Consider the following 26,181-nt stretch of genomic DNA (forward strand, 5'->3'; position numbering starts at 1 on the left):
CCCCCCGGGGAAGCAGCTGCGGGGAAGACCCTGCCAGGCCGGCGCAGCCCCCAGCCTGGCAGCCCCAGCTCATGCATATTCAACAGGCTGCGCAACCGCTGCTGAATATTCAGCAGGGCCGGCTGCTAATAACGAGCGGCTTAATTACAAATCACGCCAGGCCGGGCCCACGGCTCCGGCTACTCACCCATGGGGGGGACAGGGCCACCATGGAGCCCCCAAACTGGCCCTGTCCCCATGGTGGGGACACCCAGGGATGGGCCGAGGCGGTTTGGAGGACGGGGGCAGCCTCGGGGTACAGGGGGGACACAGGGACACGGAGCCACGTCCTCGCGGTGTCACCCCTCGGGACCTCCCCACCTTGTCACCTCCGCCCCGGCACAAGGATGCCACTGGCACGCGGTGCCATTGCCGGTGGCACGGGGCTGAGGGATGCGGGTGGGACACGGTGCACGAGCCGGTGACACCCGCTCTGGTGGGCAGTGCTGGGCACAGCTGGAGCACAGCTGGCTCCAAGGAGGCCAGTCCCTCCCATGGTGGCAGCTCTCAGGGGACCCAGGTCACCCCTCTGTCCCCCCACGGGCAGCTCATCATGGCACAGGGCCAGCACCAGCCCCAAGCCCTGCCGGGGTGCACCCATGGGTGCCTGCTCCCCCCCCCAGGCTGACCTGGACCCACCCACAACCCCACGGTGTCCCCCAGGGTGGGGACAGCCACCACCCCACGACCCCACCAGTACCAGGGCCCAGCACGGGGCACGGCCCTGGTGACATGGGACAGATCCAGGCTGGTGCCATCCCTCGTCCTCGGTGGCCACGTGTGACGGCTCCCACGCCGGCCCCCCCAGAGCCATCGGTCACCCACGTGTCCCCACCACCGCGCTGGCACAGGGCGAGGTCCCCAGTAACCCCCAGCTCGCTCCAGGCACCCCCTGGGGGTATCTGAGGAGGGGACATGCCACCCTGCACCCAGGTGGCCATGGGTGGCCACGGACCCTCGAGGGTGGTGGGACACTGGGGTGAAACTCAGCACCCACCGGGGGCTCGGGGAGGACCCCAGCACCCAAGTGCCACCCACAAACACCCCGACCCCCCCCGAGCGCATCCCTCAGTGGGCACCTTGGGGGGCCCGGTGCCCCCCCCCCCCCCCCCGGGGTCCCCATCCTGGGGCCACACCCAGGGCAGGTCCTGGCACCCCCCAACCGGCCCCGGTACCAAACGGGCACCCCCGGGGGGAACCGGAGGGCACCTCCCGGTCCCCCCCGAACCCCCCCACCCCCGGTCCGCGGCGGCCCCGCCCGCCCTCACCTGCATCGCGGGGGAACCGGCGGAGAGGAGGAGGAGGAGGAGGAGGACGAGGCCGGGGAGGAAGCGCATCCTGCAGGCACCGACCCCGCCGGGGCCGCCCCACCGCTGCCGGTACCGAAGCCCCCCCCGCGCCGGTACCGGAGCCGGTGCCGGTACCGCTCAGCGCAGCCGCATCCCCCGGCCGGGCCCCGCCGCCGCCGCCGCCGCCGCCTTTGTCCGCGCCCCCGCCCCGGCCGGGCCCCGCCGTTACCGGCTGCAGCCGCGGCACCGGCCCGGGGCGGGGGGCGGCGCGGCCGGTAACGGAGGTTGGAAGTGCCGGTGGGACAGAACCGGGCTGTGCTGGGCGGAACCGGGAGGGAGGGAGGGGACCGAGCATCCCCCCCCGCGGCTCCCGGGGTACCGGCCGCGGGGATGCGCGGTGGGACACCCGGTCCCCTCACCCGGGGTGGCCCCGGGTCCCCTCCCCTGCCCCGGACCCCCGGGGATGGAGGTTCAGGGGGGGGGGATTGAGGGGCAGCCCCGGGTCCCCACTCTGGGGTCCCTGGGGATGGAGGTTTGGCGGGGGGAGGATCGGGGGGACAGTCCCGGGTCCCCTCGTCCATCCTGGGTCCACCGGGGATGGAGGTTTGGGGGACAGGGGATGGCCCCAGGTCCCCCTCCAGGTCCCCCTCTCCTGCCCCGGGTCCCCTCTCTGGGGTCCCTGGGGATGGAGGTTTGAGGGGGGGCAGCCCTGGGTCCCCCTCTCCTGCCCCGGGTCCCTGGGGATGGAGGTTTTGGGGGGGAGGATTGGGGGGACAGTCCCGGGTCCCCTCTCTGGGGTCCCTGGGGATGGAGGTTTGAGGGGGCAGCCCCAGGTCCCCCCCTCCTGCCCCGGGTCCCCTGGGGACGTGGTGACACGAGCCCGGCAGCCTCCGGGCGCCCCGACCCCCAATTTGGGGTGCGCAGCCCCCACCCCTCAAAGGCCGCCCCGTTTCCATGGCGATCGGTGAAAGGATTCGGGGTGGGAGACGGCCTCGATACAGTCGGTTTATCGTACAGCAACCGCGACGGCACCGGGACCGGGGCTGAGCCTCGCCGGTGGCCCCAGCCCTGTCCCAACGTCCCCACGACCCCCATGGGATGACAGGCTCTGCCCCCCAAGGGGCAGGGGGGCTCCCCCCGCCACCCGCTCCCCCCAGAAGGGGGTAGGGCATTAAGGGGGTGCAGGAGGAGGTTTAACACCCACCACCGAGTGCCCCCTGCGTCGGGGCCTGGCACGGGGACACCGGCTCCGCGGTGGCCGGGGAGGGGGATGGATCAGGCCCCGTGCGGTCCCCGCAGGCACCGGGACGGGGCTCGCGGTGTTGCCGTGCCGAGGGCACGTCCAGTGCTTCACTAAGGGGGCTCTCGGGGAGCGTCGTAGCACCACGGGGAGGGGGGGCTGGCCTGAACCCCCTCCCTCCAGTTCGGGGCGCGCTGCCCCAGCTCCCCCCCAGCGCGGGGAGCCGGCAGTATAAATAAGGGGGGGGCCGTGCGGGCACAGGGGACGGCACCGCGGCGGCTCCGAGTCCTGAGTATGCCAGAGCAGGCCCTGGGTCACTGTCCCTGGTGTGGGGGGCGACGGAGGGAGCGGAGACCCCCCCCCAAACCGTCTCCCTCCCCGCACGCTGTCCGGGGCCGCGCTCAGCCCACGAAGCAGACGGGTCCCAGCTCGAAACCGAACTTCTGGTTGGCTTCTCCGAAGTCGACGACGGCCACGTCGGTCAGGGGCAACCGCTCGACACGGGACGACGCCACCTCCAGCACCGTCCGCTCCTGGCCCTGGCGTCCCTGTGGGGAGGTGGCCAACGTGGCGTCACGGGGACGAGCGATGGCGAAGGGGACGGAGGTGTGAAGGGGACTCACCTGGCAGCCGTCGTGGAGGGCACGGACGGGGGCGGCGGGGTGGTCGTGGCCCAGCTCCTCCTCGTTGGCGCCGCGGAAGCGCAGGGCGCGGGCGAAGGTGCCGGCGCGGGCGTCGTACCAGGCGGCGGCGTGTTGGCAGCTCAGCGTGAAGTTCTGGCGGGCGCCAGCGCTCAGGAGACGCAGGAAGGTGAGTTGGGTGACGGGGACGGCGTTCCCGTCCGCGTCCACGTAGGAGAACTACGGGGTGGGGAAGGAGGACAGGATGGGGGCACGGACACCCGCCTGCGCCGGGGCCACGGTGACGCCACGCCGGGGGTCCCCACCTTCCCCCCCCACGCTCCCACCTTCTTGCCCCGGCGGAAGGTGCTGTACCACGTCCCCGGCTTCTCCCTGTTCCACGCGGCCAGGCGGACCTGGGGGTGACGAGGTGGGGCTGGGGGTGAAGCCTCTCCACCCCCTGGCCCCACAGAGCATGGAGGGGGGGAAGCAACCCCCAAAACACCCCCCCCCGCCCCGCCGTGTCCCCGCTGGTTCGGGACACGCAGCTCCTCTCTCCTCAAACTCACGGCTTCAAATTTTTTATCGGGGAAGAGGCAGGTCTCGCCGCCGGCCGTGAAGTTGCAGAAGACCCGGAAGGCGTCGCGGGAGCAGCCCTGGTTGGGGTCGATCCAGTACTCGCCTGCGGAGGAGGAAGGACAGACAGACGGACGGTCCGGCTCCCCGCTGGCTCTGACCTGGATGTACAGTCCCCCCCTCCCTCGGAGGGGGTTTTGGTGACCCCCCCCAAACCTCACCGTCCTGGAGGTGCGGGTGGCAGAGCTGCAGCTCCCGGCAGACGCGTGCGGGGCTCTCGGGGGTGCCCAGGGGCCGCCGCAGCCGCTCCACCTCGGTGCGCAGGGAGCTGAGCGACGCGTAAACCTCCTCCAGCCCCTCGTAATCGGGGGGGGGGCCCTGCCCCCCCAAATCCCCTTCGCTCGCTCGCCGCTGCCTCCTGCCCCGGCTCGAGGGCAGCGGCTCCAGCAGCTCGGCCGGGCGGCCCTGGGACAGAGAGGGACAGGAGGAGGGGGCGGGTCTGGGGACACCGGAGCCCTCCCGGGAGGGGACAGCCGTGAAGCGGTGTCTGTCCCTTACTCACCGGCGGTCCCGGGGGACCGGGGGGGCCTGTGTCACCTCGGGGGCCCAGAGCGCCCTGCAAGAGAAGAGGACTCAGCACCGTGGCACTCGGCAGGCCCTGGGTTGTCCCCAGGGAGCGCGTTAGGAGCTGTCCCCCCACCCCGTCCCCGTCCCCTTCCCCCCCCCAGCACTCACCGGCGAGCCTTTGGAGCCCTTCTGGCCCAAGGGTCCCTGTGGGGAAGAGAGGAGAGGAGAGGGGCACCGGCCAGGCCCGCGGTGACCCCACGGCAGCTGCCCCCGACCCCTCCCTGGGGTACTCGGGTTCCCCCCTTGCCCTTCTCACCCTCCCCGGGGGTCTGGGGTGAGCTCAGGGGAGGCAGGAGCCCCTCGGGGAGCCCACACGGCGCAGGCAGATACTCACCGAGAGCCCGGGGGGGCCGGGGGGCCCAGTGGGGCCGGTGGGGCCAGCCAGACCCTGGGGGTAGAGACAGCATCAGCCCCGTGCTCGAGGGGGCCCCCCTGCCATGTTCACCCAGCCCCTGAGCTCAGGGGAGACCCCAACATACTCACAGGGTCTCCTTTGGGTCCCGGGGGGCCCTGGATGCCCGGGAGCCCCTGGTCTCCTTTCTCCCCCATCTCTCCTGGAGGTCCAATGAGCCCGATCAGGCCAGCGTGGCCCTGGGGACGAAGGGCAGCGTGAGGCAGCCCCCTCCCCACGACCAGGGGGGCGCGGGGACGAGCCCGGGGCGAGGGACCCCAGCTCCTGTGTGGCCGTCACCTCGTCTCACCTTATCTCCCTTGTGGCCAGGGTCTCCCTTGAGGCCAGGCAAACCCACGGGACCCTGCAAGAGGCCGAGAGGGTGTCGTGCGCCCTGGCCCGTGCCTGGCTCGGGTCACCCAGGGCTCCCTCACCCTGACTCACCAGGGGACCGGGTGGTCCCGCTTGTCCCGGAGCCCCCAACAAGCCTTGTTCGCCCTACAAGAGACTCGGTGTGGGCGAGGGGCCGAGGCTGCGCCCCTCCAAGCTGCAGCACCCCTCAGCTGCAGCCACCGTGCCCGAGGGGACGTCCTCCAGCCCCGGGGGACACGGCCAGCCCCGCATGGGCACGGGACGCCCCTGCCCGCAGCCCCCCACTCACGGCAGGGCCGGGGATCCCACGGAGTCCTTCCGAGCCCGGCTGTCCCGGTGGCCCCTGTGCCCCCACGGGGCCCGTCTTGCCAGGTGGCCCCTCGGTGCCGGGCTGTCCCTGGGGACAGGAGGACAGATGGGGCTGAGGGTGGCACCCCTTGGGACCCAGCCCCACCTCTCCAGGGGGGTCTGGTCCAGCCTCAGGAGGGGAGTGGGTTTGGGGAGCCCCGGGGCGCACCGGCCCCCGCTCACCTTGGCACCCTTCTCGCCCTGGCGCCCCTCGCGCCCCATCGGTCCCACGGGTCCCTGGACGAGGGGACAGGGACACCGGGAGCTGCGCTGAGCCCCGCTTCACCCCACGCTGTCCCTCCCCATCCCACCCTCTCCCTTCCCCTACTCACCCTCCGTCCGGGGGGACCCGGGGGACCCGGCTCCCCCGATGCACCCGGGGGACCCTGAAACGAACCCAGTGGGAGTTTGGGGTGAGGGGGGAGCCCCACGGCTGGCACTGGGGGGCGAGGGTTGGGTAAGAGCCCCGGGAAGCAGCACGGCGCAGCCAGAGCCCCTCAAGCCCCCCCAGCCCGGGGTGGTCCCGCGGGGAATGTGACCCCCCCCCTTTTGACACCCCCAGGTGCCCCACTCACCGGCAGACCGGGGTCCCCGCTGTCACCCTTCTCTCCAGCAGCTCCATCCAGACCCTGTGGCACAGGGGAGGGTGAGCACCCACCAAGCCAAGCCCCCCACCCCAGCCCACCCCCGGGCTGTTGGGACACCGGGAGGCGGCGCAGGGAGAGAACCGTGGCGTCCTGGCACCCCCCAACCCCACCAGCACCCCGGGGTGACGGCAGCGAGGCAGCGGGTGACACGTGGGGGACGTGGGGGTGGCTCCAGCCCTGGGGAAACCCCAAGAGTGGGGCTGCCTCTACTCCACGGTGAGCAGGGGCTACTCACCGGCACGCCGGGGTCTCCGGGGGGGCCGGGGTCTCCGGGGAAGCCGATGGGACCCTGCAGAGAGAAGGGGACACGAGGGTGGGACAGGGAGGGAGCCCCAGACCTTAAGCAGAGGCAGGGACGGGGACCGGTGCCCGCAGGGCTGCCGGGGGGCACGTGGGGGCTCGTGGCGGCACCCCCCCGCCTCTCCCCTTACCGGGTTGCCTTTGGCTCCATCCTCTCCCGCTGGGCCCTTCTTGCCGGGGGGTCCCGCTGCTCCCGACGGCCCCGCGTCCCCCTTCTCCCCCACGTCTCCCTTCACGCCCTGTGGAGATTGGGTGTGGGATCCTTAGAGCCAGGGAAGGGGCAGTCAGATGTTCCCCAGGAGCTTTGCCCGGGCTTCCCGTGCCCAGCGAGGGCAGGATCTGGCCCCGCTCTCCCTGTCTTGCCCCCAAAGGACACCCCGTCCCCCTCTGCCACACTCACGGCTGGTCCGGGCTCCCCCGGGGCTCCGGGATCTCCCGCTTCGCCCGGCTCACCCTGGGTGAGAGAACAGCAACTGGGGGGACGCTGTGGGGTGGTGCGGGCAGCTCTGCCCAGCGCCAGCCCCCTAACTCAGCCCCACGCAGCTCTGCCCAGCCCCAGCCCCACGCCGCCCTCCCCAGTGCCAGCTTTACCTTTTCCCCCACGGCACCCGGCTGTCCCACGCCGCCCGGCATTCCCTGGGGACCCTAAAGGCAAGGGGATGGGGGGGGGTACCCACGTTGGGGGCAGCCCCCTGCATCCAGCAGCCCCCGCCGAGCCCCCCCAGGGCCGTACTCACCTCGGCACCGCTGGGTCCCTGCGGCCCACGGGGTCCCGGCGCGCCAGGGGGACCCTTTGGGGAGGACAGAGCGGGGTCAGACGTGAGCCACGCGGCTCCCAGGGGAGAGGGGGGACGTGGGGAGCTGGGGACAGGGTGGGAGGAGGTGGAGGGGGAGCAGTGGGCACGGGGTGCCCTTACCATGGGGCCAACGTCTCCGTTTTCACCCTTCTCGCCCGGTGGGCCCGGCATGCCCTGCGGGGAGCACGGGTTAGCCCCCAGGGCGGGTCTGGAAGCCCCTTGGGCAAGGCAGAGGGTGCCCAGGGCCAGGCAGAGCCCCGAGTGGCGTGTCCCTTGTCCCTCCCGTCCCGGCAGACCCAAGCCCCCCCCGCTCCGCTCCTCACCTGCAGGCCAGGGGGGCCGCTCAGGCCGAGGTGACCCCGCGGCCCCTCGTCTCCTTTCTGCCCGAACATCCCCTGCTGCCCGCGGCGCCCCGGCTCCCCGTCCGCTCCCTGCCGAGGGGGAGCGTGGGGTCAGCGCCCCCCACCCCACAGAACCCCCAGTGTGGGGTGGGAGCTGAAAAGGGGGGGTGGGAAGGGTGCTCGGCAGCTACTCACGGCGGGGCCGGGGTGCCCGATGGGTCCCTGGATTCCTGTCGGTCCTGGGGGGCCCTATGGGACAGGAGCACCCAATAAAGTTGGGGCAGCCCCCAACCATCTCCCACCTCGCTGCTCCCGTCTCCTCCTCCTCCCGGAGCCGCTGTGCCCCTCGGAGAACCCCCCCAGGGGCAGAGCAGCCCCTTGGCACTCACCCCATCGCCCTTGTCGCCTTTGCTGCCCTTCTGCCCGGGAAGCCCCATCTCCCCCTGTGGCAAAGGGAAGAGGGTGAGAGCCGGCAGCCAGGGAACGCTGCCACGGCCGGGGAGCCACGGCCAAGGGCATCCCGGCACCGGGGAAACCTGCCACCACCTGGGCAGCAGTGCCAAGGATGGCTGCCAGGACCAGCAGCCCGCTGCCGCCCGGGGAATGCCCGCTCCCGGGAAGCCACGGGGGAAACCTGCCCCATCCCGGAGGTCCCTCAGCCCTGGGACGTGCCCTCGGCGAGGGGACTGGTCCCCAGTGCCCATCCTGGGGTGCTGTTGGTAGGAAAACAAGCAGCCATTGCTGCCCCCTCACTTACCTTGTCCCCATCCTCTCCGGCGGGGCCGGGGGGTCCGCCTGGGCCCGGCAGCCCCACGGGACCCTGGATGCCGTCGTGCCCAGCCGGCCCCATGGCACCTCGCTCACCCTGTGGGCAGGAAGGGGAAGGGCTGAGAGCGGGGCTGGCCGGGCCCCACGGCTCCCGCCTCACCCCACACCCTGCCCCACACCTACCGGGGAGCCCTTCTCGCCAACGGGGCCGGGGGGGCCCTGTGCACCCCCCCGGCCCGGCAGCCCGATGCCTCCAGCAGCCCCCGTGGGGCCTCGCTCTCCGGGGGAACCCTGGCGAGAAGAGAGAGGTGGGGTGGAGGGAAGAAGGCCCCGGCAGTCTTCCTCCTCCCCAAAGAAACCTTTATCAACCAGGAGTTGATACTCAACCTGCCCGAGGAGTAGCTACAACCAAGAGAAACCCCAAAACTCCGGAGAACCCCGCAAGTGTCACAGCACTTCATACTCACCGTGGGTCCAGGGGGACCAGGGGGACCCTCCCCACCCTTCAAACCAGGTGGGCCCTGTGGGAGGGCAGGAAAGATGGTCAGAAAGGACCCTCCTCCCCTTCCCCAAGGACTGTGACAGGCCTGGGGACAGCACTGACCGTCTCTCCGGGTGCCCCCCGTGTGCCAGGGAAGCCGTGGATGCCTGGGGGGCCGCTCTTACCCGGGATGCCAGCGGGGCCAGGGTCACCCTACGAGGTGGAGAGGAGGAGCAGACAGCTTTGCTCCGTCCCCAGCAAGCCGAGGAGAGCCCTCGTGCCCCCAGCCCACGCCTGGGGGGGTCCGGGTGAGCGGTCGGACCCCCGGCATGGCTCCTACCTTGGCTCCTTCTCGGCCAGCGGCTCCGGGCAGGCCCTGCTCCCCCGGGGGGCCGGGGGGGCCTGGGTGCCCCCTCTCTCCCACAGGTCCCGTCTCGCCCGATTTACCCTGTGGGGAAGGAGCGGGGTGAGCATCGGGGGGGGGTCCCTCCATCCCACCGGGTTTGCTTCAACACAACCCCCTCCTGCCGCCATCCCCGGCGCTCACCTGCGGTCCCACCACCCCTGTGGGGCCGGGGGGGCCCGTTTTGCCGTGAAACCCCTGCAGAGGAGAGCGGGGTTAATGCTGGGTGTTGCCAGGGGTGTCCCCCCACCCCAGGGCAGGCAGAGGACCCACCGGCTCGCCACGCTGTCCCGGGTGCCCTGGCAAGCCGTCCTTCCCGGCGGGACCCTGGGCAGGAGCAGAGGTAACGGGGTGGGGGGATACGGGCTGCGTCGCTGGGCTCCCCCCTCCGCTGCCTGCACCCCACGGGGCGCAGCGGGGGGAGGAAGGAGGTGCCAGCCTGGCCCCCACGCCGTGCCACGCAGGACCAGGCGCAGACATCACCACTTACGGGGGGACCCTTCGTGCCCGGGAAGCCGTTGGGTCCCTGCGGACCTTGGGGACCCTGTGGGAGGGACAGAAAACCCACAGTCAGCGGCAGAGGGGCTGCCCCCACAGCCCCACAGCACCCAGACCCTCGCCCCATGCCCAGCACCCCGTTTTCCCCGTGCCCAGTCCCCTCCTGGGGTGCCTTTGCAGGAGGACACCCGTGAACATTGACAGCCCCCCACTCACCTTCTCTCCCCCCGCGCCGGGGGCCCCGTCGTGGCCAGGATCTCCCTGGGGGGACAGAAACAGGCTGGAGGCAGCAGTGAAGACCCCCACCCTCCCCACCCAGCACCCACTGCCAGCACCCACTGCCAGGGAGCCCTGAGCACAGTGCGGGGACGTGGGGGGACAACGGGGACTGGGTTCCCACCTACCTTCGGGCCGGGTTTCCCTGTGGGACCGGGCAGACCTCGCTCCCCTGGGAGGCCCTGAGCAGGCAAGAGTGGGGTGAGAAGGTGTGGGGCAGGGAGTGGGGCTGAGAATAGGGTAAGGAGAGGGGAGAGTGGGGTGGATGTGGGGGGTAGAGGGCAGGGAGCGGGGTGGGGAGCTGGGGGGGACATGGGTAGCCCCAGGGTGTTCCCATGGGACACAGGCGGATGTTTGGGATGTGGTTGGCGTGGGTTACGGTGGTCCCCAGGGTCTGGCTGCCATAGGATGGTCGTTGTGGGGTGTTGGGAATGGTGGTGGTGGTGGGATGCAGCTGGACCCCATGGTGGTCACGGTGGGTAGTCACCGGCCACAGCACACGGGGTCATTCCTGTCACCCCCAGCCCAGGGTCACTCACCGGGGGCCCTCGCTGTCCCGTCTGCCCGGCCGGGCCGGCCTTGCCCTGCAAGGACAGGGGAGGTGGTGGGGAGAGCAGCATGTGGGGCAGCCCCCCGCTCGCCCACGCTCCCCCCGTGTGCCCCCCGAGGGGACAGTGCCCAATCTGGCTCGCAGAGGAGGTGGCAGAGCAGGATGTGGGGGACGGGGTGACACAGCAGGACGGGGCCAACTCACCCTCTTGCCTTTCTCTCCCGCCAGCCCCGTGGGGCCCTGGAAGCCAGTGGAGCCCTACGGAGAGAGGGGACAAGGGATAACCCAGGGCCCAGGAGGCACCTGGGGTCCTGGGGACACCCCAAAGGCTCCCCCATGCTCACCTTGGGGCCCTGGCGCCCCGGATAGCCCGGGAGACCCGGCACCCCCAGCTTGCCCTGGAGGGAGAGAGGAGAGCTGAGCAGCAGGCTGCGAGGGATGTGGGGACGGGGACATGGGGACAGGGACACGGGGACACAGGGCTCCGGGGACGTGGGGATGGGGACACAGGGCTTCCAGGACATGGGGACATGGGAACACAGGGCTCCTGGGACGCGGGGACAGGGACATGGGGACACAGGGCTCCTGGGACGTGGGGACGGGGACACAGAGCTCCCAGGGTGTGGGGATGGGGACACGGGGACACAGGGCTCCCGGGACGTGGGGATGGGGACACGGGGACACAGGGCTCCCGGGATGTGGGGACGGGGACACGGGGACACAGGGCTCCCCTCACCTTCTCGCCTGCGGGGCCAGCAGCGCCCGGTTCCCCCACGGGACCCGTCTGCCCCTTCAGCCCCTCGGGGCCGTCCTCGCCGCGGGGACCCAGCGGGCCCTGGTCACCCTGGAAGGGGAGCGCAGAGGCGCGGGGAGCACGGGGCTGCTGCCTCGGGTCCCCAGCTGTCCCCAGCTGTGTCCCCCCCCCACAGCACCCCAAATCCTGCACGGGGTTTCGTGGCACCTGCAGCCACCCCACACAGCCCTGGCAAGGAGACCCCCACCCCGGGACCCCACTTACCCTGTCACCCTTGGGGCCCATGTCCCCCTTAAAGCCGGGGAATCCGTCTTCTCCCTGAACAAGGGACACGTTTTGGGGGGGGCTGAGACTGTGGTAGCTCAGGTGGGGGTCACAGCGTGGGGCTGACCCCAAATCCCCACGCCGAGGGGCTCACCCCAAATCCCAACGCTGAGGGGCTGACCCCAAATCCCAGCCCCGAGGGGCTGACCCCAGCTGCAGCCCCGGTGTCCCCCCACCCCGTAGCTATCCCAGGGCAAGGACAAGTGCCCCCCAACACCAGGGACCCCCGGGACAAGGCCCCCCGTCCCCTGCTGTCCCCTCTCCCCCTTACCTTCTCCCCTTTGCTGCCCTTCAGGCCCCGCAAGCCAGAAGCCCCCTGCAGAGACACAGGGGGGTCGGAGGGAGGACCCCAGCCCGGGGGACACCGCCTGACCCCACCCCCGACACCACAGACCCCAACGGAGCGGGGGGGCTGTGCTTACCTTCACCCCACGGGGTCCCGGATAGCCAACGGGACCAGGGGCACCCACAGGGCCCTGGGGACAGAGGGAGGGTCAGCAAAAATGGGACCCCCTCCTTAAGAGGACCCTGTCCCCCCTGGGGGGCACGGCGGGGGGGTCAGCCCCTTACCTGGAGGCCCTTCTCTCCAGCTGGCCCTTCTCTGCCAGGGTGACCCTGCAGGGACACACAAGACGTGAGCCCCTCGCTGGGATGGTGACACTGCCCTGGGGTCCCCACTCTGCCAGGGACCGGAGTGACCCCACAGCCCCTCGATGGGATGGTGACACTGTCCTGGGGTCCCCGCTCTGCTGGGGACCAGAGTGACCCCACAGCCCCTTGATGGGACGGTGACACTGCCCTGGGGTCCCCGCTCTGCTGGGGACCGGAGTGACCCCACAGCCCCGCACCAGGATGGTGACACTGCCCTGGGGTCTCCGCTCTGCTGGGGACTGTAGTGACCCCACAGCCCCTCACCACGATGGTGACACTGCCCTGGGGTCCCCGCTCTGCTGGGGACTGTAGTGACCCCACAGCCCCTCGCCAGTACTCACCGGGGGCCCGTCGGCCCCAGCCACTCCCTGTATCCCCGGCTTCCCCGGCGGGCCCTGGGCGAGAGGAGGACGTGTGGGGACACAGAGGGACCGGGGTCACCCCTGTCACCTGCTCCGAGGTGCTGGGGCAGCTCTGGACCCCCCCAGTCCACGCTGGGTCCTGACTCACCTTCTCCCCTGGCAGCCCGACGGGGCCCTGGGGGCCGGGCAGACCCTGCGAGGGGACAGGTCGGGGTGCTGGGAAGGGGCTGCGGGAGCACCCCAGCCCCACGGGGACACCCCATGGCCCCCCATCACCCCCACGTACCTGCGGCCCGGGGTTCCCTTGCTGCCCCGGGGGTCCCAGCTCCCCGTGGATCCCCTGCGGAGGTGGGCACAGAGAAAGTCCTTTAGTGCAGCAAAACCCCCCCAAAATGTGTCCCCCCGACCCTCGCTGCACCCCCGTGCACCCACGCACCCCACGAGGGCAGCCCCAGCCCGGCCTCCCCCTCCCTGGAGCACCCCGCTGGCTTCCCTGGGGCTGGGTGGTCCCAGGGGGGCCCCTACTGACACCCACCACGTTGCCTTTGGGTCCCGGTGCCCCGTCGATGCCGCTGGCACCCTGTGGGGGAAGGAGGGAGGGTGAGGGCGATGCTGCACCCCGAGGTGACACCGCACCAAGGACGAGGCCGTGGCTCATACCGGGGGTCCGGGGAGTCCGGGGGAGCCGCGGGAGCCCACCAGGCCTCGCGTACCCTAGGACAGAGGGGCGGCGGGGGCTCAGATGGCAGCACAGACCCCCAGCACCCCAGGGTGGGGGGGTCCAGCACCCAAATCTCTCCTCCTAAAAGCCCCAGGGAGAAAGGCGGGGGCCCAGCGTGCCCCCCACTGCTCCTGGGGCTGGGGGAGAGGCCGGGCCGGGGTCCTGGTGCCACCAGCAGGTACTTACGGGCTCCCCAGGCTGCCCCCGCGGTCCCGGGAGGCCGTCGGAGCCCTGGAGGGGACAGAGCGGAGCTGAGCACGTGCCGCCAGCACCAGCAGGGCCTGATCCTGCCCCGTCCCTCCCCACGCTCCTCACCTTGGCACCCTTCTCCCCTGGGGGGCCCGCTGGTCCCGGCTTCCCCACGTCACCCTGCGGAAGACAGAGGGTGAGGCGGCACGGGGACGGCGGTGGCAGGAGGGGACACAGCACGGGGATGGTGGTGGCAGGAGGGGACATGGCACAGGGATGGAGGTGGCAGGAGGGGACACGGTGTGGGGATGGTGGTGGCAGGAGGGGACACGGTGTGGGGATGGAGGTGGCAGGAGGGACACGGCGTGGTCCCACTTACCCTGTGGCCCTTCTCGCCCGGCAGCCCCGGCAGCCCGTCGAAGCCCCTGTCACCCTGTGGGGCAGGACAAGCGCCAGGCTGAGCCCACGTCCCCGCTGCCCCACCAGGACCCCGGTGTCCCGGCCCCCCGCCCCGGTAACCGCCCCGTGCACCAAACCTTGGGTCCGGTTTCCCCTGGGAGGCCCCTGGCACCGTCCGCTCCGGCACGACCCTGCGGGATCAGTCGAGGGGGTGGGAAGAGGCCCGAGGCTCAGAGCCCCTCGGGACAGGGATGTCACCTTGGCAGGTGACAAGGACATTTAGGGGGGGCAAACCCCGACCCCCCAGCGCTCACCCGTCTGCCCAGCTTCCCCGGCGGCCCCGCTGGGCCCTGCAGTCCCCGGGGACCCTGGTGGAGAGGAGGGGAGAGCGTCTGGGCCTGCCTGCCAGCCCCCTGCCAGGGGCACAACCCAAGACTCACCCGTGGCCCCGTGTCCCCTGCGTCTCCTTTCAGGCCCGGGTGTCCGGGTAGACCCTACAAAAACAAGAGAGTGTGGAGACCCCACCATGGGCCTGGCAAGGTGCATCTTACTGGGGTGGGCACCCACACCCCAGTTGTACTCACCAGGGGTCCCGGGCGGCCCGTAAGCCCCATGGGCCCTGGGGGACCCTTCATGGCCAGCTGGGGAGAGACGGGAGGAGAGGGGTGAGAGGGAGGGGGAGGCCGGGCAGGGGGGCCGGGCAGGGGGGTCCTCACCTTCGCCTGCTGCAGGATCGCTTGGGCTTGGGCTTCTTGGAAAGAGACGGTGGGACCCTTGAGGGAGTCTCCACCGAACTGGAACTGGGGGGAAGGAGCAGGGTGAGGGATGGGGGGGGGAGCCACTGGACCCCAGCGCTGGGGACAGCCAGCTCCGTGTCACCTAGAGAGCTGTCCCCCCTCTGGCCTCCGCGGAGGGTCCCGTCCTGCCCCAGCACTCACCGGCAGCATGATCATGGTCCCCGCGGGGCCGCGGATCCCGTCGGCTCCCGGCAGCCCCGGCCGTCCCGCGGGACCCTAGCGGAGGGGAAGGAGAGGGGGGGGATAAGCCATCAGCTGTCAGGTCGGGGCTTGCAGCTCCATCGCCCCGCGCGCACGCCGGCGTGCACCGGCAGGACCCGCCGCCACGCCTGCGGCCCCGGCCCCGCCACGGGGCAGCTCTGGCCCCGCCACGGCCCCCCCCGCCCGCTCCGTACCTGATCTCCGGGGTCCCCGGGCAGCCCTGGGAGCCCCGGTGGTCCCAGGGGACCCGTTTCCCCCTGCGGAGAACACGGAGGCACGTTAACGCTTTGGCATCTCCCACCCCCCTCCCCACAGCGGCCCCTCGCTCCTCACCGCAGGGCCTGGGGGTCCCGGCGGCCCCTCGAATCGACGACCCTAAAGGGAAAGGGAGCGAGCCCCCGTCCTGAGAACCGCCTCCGAGGGGTGGCCCTGGGGTGCCACAGAGGGCTGGGAGCCACACTGGCCCCCGGGGTGGCCCTGGGGTGCCGCAGAGGGCTGGGAGCCACATGTCCCCCACTCACCGGTTCCACGACGGCTGGCTCGCCCTTCTCCCCCTTCAAGCTGGGCTCCTGCAAACGCCGGCGTGAGAACGGGCCAAGAGCTGGGCTGGGCTGAAGGGTCCCCCCGAGCCACCTGCGTGGCCCCTGGACCCCACACCGTGGCCCCAGCTTGGCCAGCTGTCGCTCTGGGGGTCCCCATCCCCATCGCCAGCGTTACCTGGGGAGCCCGGGCCACCGTCTCCTCCCTCTCAGCAGGGCCGAACCGCTCCCGGCTCGCAGGGTCCCCGTTGTCGTAGTCCTCGTAGCCCGGCAGCTCCGTGCTGGTAGCCCCAGCGTCCTCCTCCAGTCCAAGCACAAGCTCCTCACCGGCGTCCTAAGGGACGGGGCGACGCTGGGGGTGCGAAGCTGGGGGGGATCACCCTGTCCTTCCCCAGCCCCCAGCCCCGGCGCTACCTCGAGGGGGCCGGTGCCGTTCAGGGTGACGCTCACGGTGGTGGCGAGGCTGGCGGGGGCCAGTGGCGGGGAGCTCTCCTCCGGGGACGGCGTCGGCGCGCTGGCCTTGGGCGACGCGGAAAGGGCGCGGGGTGAGGAGGGGAGCGCTGCGGCAGAGGGAGGGGCTGGCCCACGACCCCCGCGGGGTCCCGCAGGCTTTTGTGGGGTGCCACAGTCAGACTCGAGGTGTCCCCACCCCACCACAGCCCCTGCGTGGCTTCGGGACACCGGCGCCGTTCCCCGTTTGGGACACGGGGATTCCTGCTCCTCGGGGAGCGCCGGCGGTGCCGGGGCAGAGGGGGAGGCGAGCCAGGGCTCAGGGATACCCGTTCCCCCCCCCCAACACCGGGGCCGCACGGCCCCTGGCTCCCAGCAGCACCTGGAGCACGGCCACCCCTCGCCGGGTCTCTGCGGCCCGGCTCAGCCAAGCCTGACTCATCGGCAGGAGGGGCCACCGGCCCCGGGCCGCCCTTGGCCAGCGCCGCCGTCCCCAGCTGCAGCCCTGACCCATTTCCAGAGCCAAAGGGGCCAAAGGCGGAGGCGGGGGGCTGCCTCCTGCCCTGCCCCACCGTCTCCACCCACGGGATCCCCACCGGCTCCCGCCAGCCCAGGAGCCGCGGGGATGGCTCAGCCCTGGGTGCCAGCGGGACCGGCACCGTTGTGGGGACACACCGGCTGCCCCGGCTCCCCCAAACCCCAGGGAGGAGCCAGAGCCCCGCAGCCCCGTCCAACCGACCCAAAGGTCCGGCTCGGCGGGGGCTGGAGCTCCCCGCTTTGTCCTGGACCGTGCAAAGAGGCGGCTGGGAGTCGCTCTGGCTGCAAGAGGCCGCGTGTGGCACGGCACGAGCTTTGGGCACCGCCAGCGCTGGGGTTCATCCGGGTCCACCCCAGGCCGTGCACACCCGGAGCCGCTCCGTATTTAAGCCGGATTCGGGTCCTGGCTGCCCCATCCCAGCACGAGGAGCCAAGTGCAAGGAACAGGTTGGCGCTGGGTTAACCGGGGCGGGTTGAGCAGCCGCAGGGGAGGGTCAGTCCCGCTCTCTACCTGGCTGGCCCCGACGGGGGGCACGGAGGCTTCGTGCTGCTCCAGCAGCTCCTTGTTCCTCCTCTTCTTGCCCTTGCCCTTGCGCTTGCCTTTCCCCTTGCCCTTCTTGCCCTTCCTGCGTGGGGCGGCGGTGGGCTCCAGGCCGCTCTGCCAGGGCCAGCGCAGACGCCGGCGGGGAGAGAAACGTGGGCATCAGGGGCCCTGGCAGCTCGGTGAAACCGAGCCTGGCAGCACCCCTGAGGGCTGCCCGGCAGGGTGGGGGCTCCCAAGGGTCCCCCCCAGCCTTTCCGCCTTCCCAGTCTGGGTGCTCACCTCCTCCGGGAAGGGGGCGAGGAGCGGGTAGAGCAGGGGCTGGTCGCAGCCTGGCATGTAGAGCTGGCAGTAGGAGCGGGCGGCCTCGGGGTCGGGCACGATCAGCAGCTGCTGGACGTCACCCTGTGGCAAAGGAGGAGGGGGGAGCACGAGGGAGGGGGGTTTCTGCCCCCCCCAAATCTGCACCCCAGCTGCCCACGCACACCCCGGACGTGCATGCAAGAGCCGGTGCTCGTGGCCAGCCCTGTCCCTGCTTGGGGTGGCCACCGTGGACACCCCCCCGGCCGGGCAGAGGGTGCAGGGGGCAGCCAGAGGACAAAGGGACCCTTGTCTGTGTGCTGGGGACAAAAGGGGCAGGGTGGGGGGACCAGCCCCACTCGCTGCCTCAATGCCGCCTCTTGGCCCGCGGCCCCTGACATTTGCAGCGGGCAGGAATGCAGGGAGGGGAACGGGGTCACCCCACGGGGACGGGGACACGCCACGGGGACAGAGAGCAGCCCCCAGGGCAACTGGGTGCCCCCACCTTCCCCAGTCCCCTCCCTACCAGGGCGAGGGTGCTGCGGGACAGCCAGGGCCTCCGGCACAAGGATTCGGGGAGGGACCCACCTCGAACACCTCCTCGTCCAGGAGGCGGGCCCCGAAAATCGTCACCCCCTCGGTGCTAACGAGAGGCCGAGGTCCCCGCTCCAGCGGCAGCGTGGCCAGGAGGTGACAATCCACCAGCAAGGAGACGTTGGTGCCCTCCACGGCCAACGCCACGCGGTGCCACCTGCGGAGACGGGACTCAGGCGTAGCAAGAGGGGCCCTGGGTGCTGGGTCCCCTGGGTGCTGTGCCCCCTGGGTCCTCTGTGTCCCCAGGTGCTGGGTCCCCTGGGTGCCACCTGGATGCCACCCAGATGACCCAGCACCCAGAGGACCCAGCACCCAAGGGACCTAGAGGACCCAGGAGACACAGAGTGCCCAGCACCCAGAGGACCTGGCACCCAGGGGACACAGCACCCAGAGGACCCAGCACCCAAGCGACCTGGAGGACCCAGGAGACACAGAGTGCCCAGCACCCAGAGGACCTGGCACCCAGAGGACCTGGCACCCAGGGGACACAGCACCCAGGGGACCCACCTCCAGGGACCTGGAGGACCCAGGAGACACAGAGTGCCCAGCACCCAGAGGACCTGGCACCCAGGGGACCTGGCACCCAGGGGACCTGGCACCCAGGGGACCCACCTCCAGGGACCTGGAGGACCCAGGAGACACAGAGTGCCCAGCACCCAGGGGACCTGGCACCCAGGGGACCTGGCACCCAGGGGATACAGCACCCAGGGGACCCACCTCCAGGGACCTGGAGGACCCAGGAGACACAGAGTGCCCAGCACCCAGAGGACCTGGCACCCAGAGGACACAGCACCCAGAGGACCTGGAGGACCCAGGGGACACAGAGCACCCAGTGCCCGGAGGACCCGACACCCCCGTCCCCCCACGTCCCCAGCGCTCACCTGCCGTCGGCCAGGTTGACCCTGCGGAACACGGGGTATCTCTCGGGGGGCGGCCGCCCCTCCTGGTCCTCGTAGAGGAAGACGGGCGAGAGCCCCACCTCCACGCCCAGCTGCTGCACGCCGCGCTCGTCGTAGAGGGAGAGCAGGAAGGCTTGTGCCCCGCGCCGCGCCCGCACCGTGGCCAGGACGGAGAAGTCCTCGGGGAAGGAGCCGTCTGCGGCGGGGAGGAAGAGGAGCAGCGTTAGGTTAAACCTCTGCACCCCCAAAGGGGACCCTCGCCCCCGGGAGCGGCTCGGTTTGACCCCGCGGCGGGGCCGGGGCCGTACCGGGGAAGAGCTGCCGGGTGGGCGCGCTGAGCTGGGTGCGGTTGTCCACGCGGAAAGCGAAATCGGGGTCTGGGGTGCCCGGGCGCTGCGGGCAGAGCCCAGCGGTGACGGTGACGCCATCCCGGCCGTCCTGCATGCCCAGGGTCTGCAGCACGTCCACGGGCACCGCTGCGGGGAGAGCGGGGGGACGCGTCGAGGGGTGGGGGGGACCCATCGGAGACCCCCCCCGCCGGCTGCTCGCCGCGTCCCCATCCCCCTGACCGCCTCCTGCCAAGCGGAGCCGGCCCGGTGCCAGGCAGCTGTGTGGGCCCAAGGTCCGGTCCCGCTGCCGCCAGATTCCTTCAGCGCATTCCTCCGCCCCCGGGCCCCGCTCTGCACCCCACGGGTGCACCCCCGTGGGGTGGGAGGGCTCCGTCACCCATGGGAGACCCCCCCCCCGGCACCCCTAAACGCAACCCGGCTGCACCCAAGTGGGGGCGTGGGGAGAGGGTTGGGGGTGCTGCCCCTCTCCCCGCACGGACCCCGAGCACCGGCTGCGCCCGGGTGCGGGGAGGGTTAATCCGGCGCAGCCAGGTGTGCGTGGGGGGGTGCGGGGTGGGGGGGGACATCAGAGAGCACCGGGGCCCCCCCAGCCTGGGGCAGCACCCACCCACCCACCCACCCTCCCTGCCTGCCGAGAGGCCTGTCCGGGCAGGCCAGGCGGGGGGATCGGGGTGGGAAGGGGGGGTAATTCCCCCCCAGCTGCCCCCAGCCCCCCCAGCACGGTCGGGGGGGGGCACGGCAGGACAGGGCCAGGCTGGGAACGGGCTGACCCCGCTCGGGCCGAGCCGTCTCTCAGGCCCTCCTGACCCCGGCGCACGGGTCCGGCTTCCTGCCGGCGTCCCCCCGGGGAGAGCCGTCACCCAGCCGTGGCATGCCGGGGTGGGGGGGGGGGGCCCCCACGGGGCTGGGAACCCCCCGCTACGGGGCTGGGGGGTGGCCCTGGGGCGGGCTGTACCGGCCGAGCCCCCTGCGGATGCCAGAGGCGGGCGTGGGGGGCTCAGGGTGGGGGGACCCGCCGGCACCGCTCCCGGTAAGGCCAAGGGGGAGGGTGCGGCGAAGCTGGGGGGAGCGGGGCCCCCCCCCCCAGTCCCCCCACGGCCTCGGGGACCCCACGCCGGTGCTAACCCCCGTTATTCACCTCCAGGTGCCCCCCCAGACCCCCCCACTGCCCCCCGTTCGGCCCCACATCCCTGCCCCGGGGGGAGCACCCCTGCCCTGGGGGGGGGAGCACCCCCTCCCCACGGGGAGCACCCCCCCCCCAAGGGACCCACAGGGAACACCCACACCCGGGGGGGGCTGGGGGGTCCCTGTCACCGGCTGTGCCATCACCCCACGGCCGGACCCACGGGGGACCCCCCAAGCCCCGTCCCTGCGTGTCCCCCGCCCCCCACCAGGGGTGCCCGGACCCCCCCCCCCGGGCCCTGTCCGTGGTGCTGAAGGGCCCCCACGCGTGACAGCAGCGGGGACCCCCCGGGGACACCCGCGTCCCCCCCGCCCGGTCCACGGGGCTCAGCCCCCCGGTGCCCCCCCCACCTCCCCACGGAGCCCGGGGACGGGGAAGGTGGGGGGGAGCTGGGACACGCGTGGGGTGTCGTCCCCCCCCCGTCCCCGGTGCCCGTTACCTGCCCGGGCCGGGGGCAGCCCCTGGAGCACGGCGAGGAGCGCGGCGAGGAGGGCGGCGGGGAGCGGGGGACCCTCCATGGCCGGTGCCCGGTACCGGGGGGTGTCCGGTGTCCGGTACCGGAGCTCGCAGCCCGCCCTGCCCGCTCCAGGCTCGGTGGGGCGGAGGGGACGGCAGGGGAGGGGGAGGACCGGCCCACCGGCAGCCCCCGCCTCCCGCCCGGCCTACGGGCGGGCACCGGGGAGGGGTCGGGGGGGGGGGGGGGGTCCCCGGCTGCGAGTTCCCACGGCCCCGAACGGTCCCGGGGGCCCCCAGCCCCGCTGCGAGGTTTTGGGGTGCAGAGCCCCCCACCCCTCTCCCAGCCCCACAGCGAGGATGGGGGGTTTAAGAGTGCCGAGACCCCCACCCCTCTCCCAGCCCCACAGCGAGGATGGGGGGTTTAGGGGTGCTGAGACCCCCACCCTGCTCCCAGCCCCACAGCGGGGTTTAGGGGTGCAGAGCCCCCCACCCCTCTCCCAGCCCCACAGCAGATTTAGGGGTGCAGAGCCCCCCAACTCACTCCCAGCCCCACAGCAACGTTTAGGGGTGCAGAGCCCCCCACCCCACTCCCAGCCCCACAGCAGATTTAGGGGTGCAGAGCCCCCCACCCCACTCCCAGCCCTACCCCGAGGTGGGGATTTCAGAGCACCCATCCCCACAGCAGGGCCGGGGAGGGGGGGGGGGGTTTGGGGGACCCCCCCCACCCCGCGGTGCAGCTGCGGCTCGGCCGGGCTCCCCGGGGCCCTCCTGGCCCGAGTCGCCCCGTTGCCTCATCGCCTGACTCACGGCCGCCGGCCCCGCTCCCCCGCTGCCCCGTTCCCCTCCAAATATTTACCGGCGTCTCTGCGGTAACGAGCCCCCACGGGTGCCCCCAGCCCCCCCCTCAAACCGAGCCTTTGCCCCCCACCCCCCGCCAAGCTCTTGGGGGCAACGCAGCCCCCTCCCCAACCCTCAGCCACCTCGTCCCAGCTCCCCCACGGACCCTCATGACCCATTTGGGGGGCTGTGGGGTGGGCAACTGGCTACGGGGCCGCAGCCACGCGTGCCATCGCCTGTCCCCAAGCCACGTGCCCCTCCGAGGGGGTGCCGGTGGGCAGGGGAGGGGGCCGCTGCCCCACGGACCCCCGTGCCCTCCCCAGGGCTGCCCCCGGGGAGGTTGATCCCGCTCCCACGTGACGCCGGGTGTCCTGATCCCATAAGAGCCTTTGGACCGGAGGCCGGCGCAGCCATGGCCGCCCCCGCGCCCCGCACCGTCCTCGTCACCGGCTGCTCCTCCGGCATCGGCCTCGCCGTCGCCGTCAGGCTGGCGCAGGACCCCCAGCAACGATTCCAGGGTGAGGAGCAGGGAGGGGACCCCTCCACGTGATCCCAGGGGACCCACAGCCCCACGTCTGCCCCAGCAAGGAGGGAACGGGACCCTCGGGGACAGGAGCCTCGGGGACAGGAGCCTCGGGGACGGGGCAGCAGGCTGGGGAGGGTGCGGGGTTTGGGGTCTTGCTCCTCGCAGCCCCCAGGACTCCAAGTCCTGCAGACCCCCACCCCTCAGCACCCGTGTCCCCCACCCACCGCCCTGCCTGGGGACATGGGGCAGCCCCACGAGGACACGGGTGGCGCAAGCACGAGCACACACGCGTGTAACAGGGCTGGCAACACGCTCCCACCCCGGGGTGGACACACACACACGTGTGGTCCCTGCAACGCCCTCCCCGTGCCACCCGCTGTCACACACACACGCGTGTGCGACCCCACGACTCCGCCGTCACCGCGGTGGGGCTGGGGATTAGCCCCGGGGTTGGGGGGGGATTAAAGGGCGTGTTACCAAAGCAGCTTAGGCAACGCCAGCCCGGCCTGACCCGCCGACCTCGGCTGGCGCCCGGGGTCCCCCTGGCCAGGGCTGGGGCGGGGGGTGTCCCCTACCTGGACTTCAGTGAAGCCTTGGACAGAGTCTCCCACAGCATCTCCTGGAGAAACTGGCTGGATGGTCAGGCCCAAAGAGTTGTGGTGGTGGAGTTAAACCCAGCCGGTGGCCGGTCACAAGGGGTGTCCCCAGGGCTCAGTTCTGCTCAATGTCTTTATCCACGATCTGGAGGAGGGGGTCGGGTGCTCCCTCAGTGAGTTCGCAGACGACGCCGAGTTGGGTGGGAGTGTTGATCCACTTGAGCGTAGAAAGGCTCCACAGAGGGATCAGGACAGGCTGGATCCATGGGCCGAGGGCAACTGAGTGAGGTTCAACAAGTGTCGGGTCCTGCACTTGGGGCACAACGACCCCACGCACCGCTCCAGGCTGGGGGAAGAGTGGCTGGAAAAGGACCTGGGGGTGTTGGTTGATGGCGGCTGGATATGAGCCAGCAGCGTGGCCAGGTGGCCAAGAAGGCCACCAGCATCCTGGCTTGGATCAGCACTGGTGTGGCCAGCAGGACTAGGGCAGGGATCGTCCCCCTGGACTTCAGCCACACCTCGAATCATGAGTGCAGTTTTGGGCCCCTCACGACAAGAAAGACCTTGAGGTGCTGGAGCGAGTCCAGAGAAGGGCAACGAAGGTGGTGAAGGGTCTGGAGCACGAGGAGAAGGGTCTGGAGAGCTTGTGAGGAGCAGCTGAGGGAGCTGGGGTGGGTCAGTGTGGAGAAAAGGAGGCTGAGGGGAGACCTTATGGCTCTACCTGAGAGGAGGGTGTGGTGAGGTGGGGGTTAGTTTCTTCTCCCAAGTAACAAGACGAGAGGAAACAGCCTCAAGTTGCCCCAGGGGAGGTTTAGGTTGGAGATCAGGGACAATTTCTTCACCCAAAGGGTTGTCAAGGGTTGGAACAGGCTGCCCAGGGCAGTGGTGGAGTCCCCATCCCTGGGGGGATCTCAAAGCCGTGTAGATGTGGTGCTGAGGGACATGGTTAGTGGTGGCCTTGGCAGTGCTGGGGTAAGGGTTGGACTCGATGGTCTCAAAGGTCCTTCCCAACCCAAACGATTCCGTGATTCTCCAGTCATCGCCACCATGAGGGACCTACGGAAGAAGGAGAAATTAGAGGCGGCGGCGGGATCTGCGCTGGGAAAAACCTTGAGCATCCAACGCCTGGACGTCTGCAGCGACAGCTCGGTGGCCGAGTGCGTGGCCAGCATCCCCGGGGGCCGCGTGGACGTGCTGGGTGAGCGGGGCGGTGGGTGGGGGGCCACGCCGGGCACCCCGGTGGGGTGGGGGGGGGGTCTCTGAGCTCCCCCCGACGCTGCGCCGCAGTGAATAACGCCGGCGTGGGGCACGTGGGCCCCGTGGAGAGCATCAGCGTGGAGGAGATGAAGGGCGTCTTCGAGACCAACTTCTTCGGGGCCGTGAGGATGATCAAGGCCGTCCTCCCCGACATGAAGCGGCGGCAGAGCGGGCACATCGTGGTCATCAGCAGCGTCATGGGGCTGCAGGGTGAGGCAGGGGTCCCGCTGTGGGGGGGGTCCTCACTCTTGGGGTGGGGTCTCGCCAAGCTGAGCCCCTCTGCGCCCGCAGGGATCGTCTTCAACGACGTCTACGCCGCCTCCAAGTTCGCCGTGGAGGGATTCTGCGAGAGCCTGGCCGTGCAGCTGCTGCAGTTCAACGTCTTGTGAGTGGGAGGGGGCGCAGGGGGGACCCCAGAGGGCCCAAGGGTGGCTCTGGACCCCCACCCTAAGCACCCACCTCACCCCGCAGCGTCTCCATGGTGGAACCGGGTCCCGTCAACACGGATTTCGAGCTGAAGCTCATGGAGGAGGTTTCACGCTCCGAATACCCCGGCGCCGACCCGGCGACCCTGCGGTACTTCAAGGACGTGTACCTGCCCGCTTCCCAGGAGATCTTCGCCACGCTGGGGCAGAGCCCCGCCGCCGTGGCCGAGGTGTGGGGCCGGCAGATGAGGAGGGGGTGGCTTTCAGGGGGTCCCACACCGGTCCTGAGCTCCCCGTCTCCGTTCGCAGGTGGTCGTGGACGTGCTCGGGGCCCAGCGGCCGGCTTTCCGCGTGCAAACCAACGGCCTCTACACGCCCTTGGTGGCCCTCAAGTACGCGGATCCCTCGGGGGACCTGTCCGTGAGGACCTACTACAACCTGCTCTTCAACTACGGCACCCTCTTCCACCTCAGCGTGGCCGCCCTGCGCTGCCTCACCTGCGGCTGCTTCCGACGCAGGGTCACCCCGGTTTGAGAGGGGCAACCCCCTGGGGACGGGGCGGGGTGGAGCTCAGCCCCTCGATGGTGGGGAGGGGGGCGCCGGCCCTGTGCCCCCCCCATGGCATTGCTCGCAGCAGGTGGCGGCGGCTGGACACATCCCCGGGGGCGTCAGAGCTGGATGGGGTTGGGGGGGGGCTGCCCTGGTGGGGCTGAGCCCTCGGGTGGATGGGGAGGAGGGTGGGGAGCTTTGGGGGTGCTGGGGGGAGTCTGGGGGGTTTGGGGGGTAGTTGAGGAGCCTGGAGAGGGGAGTTGGGGGAACCTGTGGGGTGAGGAGCTGGGGTAGGGGGAGCTTTGGGGGGTTTTAGGGAACCGTAAGGGCTGGGGAGCCTGAGGGGCTTTGGGGAGCCTGGAAGGGTGTGGGGGGGGGCTCTGTTGGGGAGCCTGGGGGGGCTCTGGGGGACCTGGGGGGGCTCTGGGGGACCTGGGATTGTTGGGAGGGATTCTAGGGGACCTGGGGGAGCTCTGGGGGTGCTGGGGAGCCAGGGGGATCTCTAGGGGGGCTCTGGGGAGCCCAGGGGGGCGCTGAGGGGGATGTGGGGGGCTCTGGGGAGCCCAGAGGGAGGCTCTGAGGGACCTGGGAGTGTTGGGGGGACTCCAGGGGACCTGGGGGAGCTCTGGGGCATCTGGGGGGCTCTGTGGGTGTTGAGGAGCCAGGCGGGTCTCTGGGGGACCTGGAGAGCCCGAGGGGGCTCTGGGGGGGCTGTGGGGGATCTGAGGAGCCCAGAGAGAGGCTTTGGGCGACCTGGGGGGGCTCTGGGCCATCAGGAGGGGCTCCGGGGGTGCTGAGGACCCGCGGGGGTCTGGGAGTGACCAGTAAAGCCTGTGACTTCGCCTCCCCCACCACCGCCGCTCCCTCGCACTGACCTTCGCGCCGGCGGCGATACGGGACGGCGGGGCCGGGGGGTTCGCGGGGCCGGGGCGGCGGGTGAGGCGGCTCCGGCCCTTCGGGCCTCGCACCCCGCGCCTTGGCGGGAGCAGGGGGAGCCGGGCCGGGCCCAGGGGGGTCCCCGTGGGGCTGCGGGGCCGGGGGGAGGGCGGCGGGGCCGAGCGGGAGGGGGGAAGAGGCCGTATAACCCCGGCAACGGCGGGCGGAATGCGGGGCGGCGGCCCCGGGGGAGCGGCGGGCAGGGACCGGCCGGAAGTGACGCACCGGAAGTAGTCGGAGGGCGC

At 71.6% G+C, this 26,181-nt stretch overlaps 3 protein-coding genes across 11 annotated transcripts in view; 2 read left to right on the forward strand and 1 right to left on the reverse strand.

Moving 5' to 3' along the window:
* Positions 1-2,320: 2,320 nt before the first annotated feature.
* On the reverse strand, positions 2,321-26,102 carry COL5A3 (collagen type V alpha 3 chain). 8 transcript variants are annotated; one of them, XM_068421785.1, is made up of 69 exons: positions 25,876-26,102; positions 24,486-24,865; positions 22,749-24,394; positions 19,130-19,297; positions 18,804-19,017; positions 17,917-18,079; positions 17,311-17,433; positions 16,999-17,145; positions 15,915-16,019; positions 15,679-15,834; positions 15,483-15,530; positions 15,295-15,336; positions 15,156-15,218; positions 14,902-14,976; positions 14,680-14,763; positions 14,548-14,604; positions 14,404-14,457; positions 14,278-14,331; positions 14,101-14,154; positions 13,944-13,997; positions 13,691-13,744; positions 13,562-13,606; positions 13,315-13,368; positions 13,190-13,234; positions 12,941-12,994; positions 12,803-12,847; positions 12,634-12,687; positions 12,212-12,256; positions 12,064-12,117; positions 11,913-11,957; positions 11,582-11,635; positions 11,300-11,407; positions 10,908-10,961; positions 10,768-10,821; positions 10,553-10,597; positions 10,142-10,195; positions 9,954-9,998; positions 9,730-9,783; positions 9,513-9,566; positions 9,384-9,437; positions 9,177-9,284; positions 8,960-9,049; positions 8,823-8,876; positions 8,539-8,646; positions 8,345-8,452; positions 7,977-8,030; positions 7,783-7,836; positions 7,570-7,677; positions 7,367-7,420; positions 7,187-7,240; positions 7,041-7,094; positions 6,850-6,903; positions 6,581-6,688; positions 6,385-6,438; positions 6,078-6,131; positions 5,835-5,888; positions 5,686-5,739; positions 5,444-5,551; positions 5,227-5,280; positions 5,093-5,146; positions 4,875-4,982; positions 4,726-4,779; positions 4,500-4,535; positions 4,327-4,380; positions 3,986-4,229; positions 3,758-3,870; positions 3,536-3,604; positions 3,192-3,428; positions 2,321-3,116 (listed from the first exon to the last, which is right to left on the reverse strand). In XM_068421785.1, exons 4-69 carry the CDS (start codon positions 19,263-19,265, stop codon positions 2,970-2,972), a joined length of 5,202 nt encoding a protein of 1,733 aa, XP_068277886.1. In that variant the 5' UTR covers positions 19,266-19,297; positions 22,749-24,394; positions 24,486-24,865; positions 25,876-26,102; the 3' UTR covers positions 2,321-2,969. The 8 variants fall into 8 exon arrangements, with proteins under 8 accessions (XP_068277886.1, XP_068277885.1, XP_068277884.1 ...); XM_068421784.1 differs by having other exon boundaries at positions 24,949-26,102; XM_068421783.1 differs by having other exon boundaries at positions 22,749-23,048; positions 23,491-24,394; positions 24,486-26,102.
* PDE4A (phosphodiesterase 4A) overlaps positions 6,284-26,181 on the forward strand; it is an 86,752-nt gene continuing 66,854 nt past the window's right edge. For both annotated transcript variants that reach the window (XM_068421795.1, XM_068421796.1), the window contains exon 1: positions 6,284-6,287. The gene's annotated coding sequence lies outside the window, so the exon portion shown is untranslated. The remainder of the gene's footprint in view (positions 6,288-26,181) is intronic.
* RDH8 (retinol dehydrogenase 8) lies at positions 21,813-25,124 on the forward strand. Its single transcript, XM_068421797.1, has 6 exons — positions 21,813-22,165; positions 23,806-23,967; positions 24,057-24,236; positions 24,318-24,411; positions 24,498-24,681; positions 24,761-25,124. Exons 1-6 carry the CDS (start codon positions 22,060-22,062, stop codon positions 24,983-24,985), a joined length of 951 nt encoding a protein of 316 aa, XP_068277898.1. The 5' UTR covers positions 21,813-22,059; the 3' UTR covers positions 24,986-25,124.

The sequence above is a fragment of the Nyctibius grandis genome, chromosome 35 (assembly GCF_013368605.1).
Source record: "Nyctibius grandis isolate bNycGra1 chromosome 35, bNycGra1.pri, whole genome shotgun sequence".
NCBI lineage: Eukaryota > Metazoa > Chordata > Aves > Nyctibiiformes > Nyctibiidae > Nyctibius > Nyctibius grandis.

Bases quoted from the DNA above. Each gene is read 5' to 3' on its own strand.
- RDH8 (XM_068421797.1), top strand. From the start codon at position 22,060: ATGGCCGCCCCCGCGCCCCGCACCGTCCTCGTCACCGGCTGCTCCTCC. The intron at 23,968-24,056 runs GTGAGCGGGGCG...GCTGCGCCGCAG, and splicing joins GGGCCGCGTGGACGTGCTGG to TGAATAACGCCGGCGTGGGG. The intron at 24,237-24,317 runs GTGAGGCAGGGG...CTGCGCCCGCAG, and splicing joins CAGCGTCATGGGGCTGCAGG to GGATCGTCTTCAACGACGTC.
- COL5A3 (XM_068421788.1), bottom strand. From the start codon at position 20,872: ATGGAGGGTCCCCCGCTCCCCGCCGCCCTCCTCGCCGCGCTCCTCGCC. The intron at 14,458-14,547 runs GTGAGTACAACT...TTGTTTTTGTAG, and splicing joins CGGGCCGCCCGGGACCCCTG to GGTCTACCCGGACACCCGGG. The intron at 9,438-9,512 runs GTGGGTCCTCTG...TCTCCTCTGCAG, and splicing joins CGGGACAGCGTGGCGAGCCG to GGGTTTCACGGCAAAACGGG.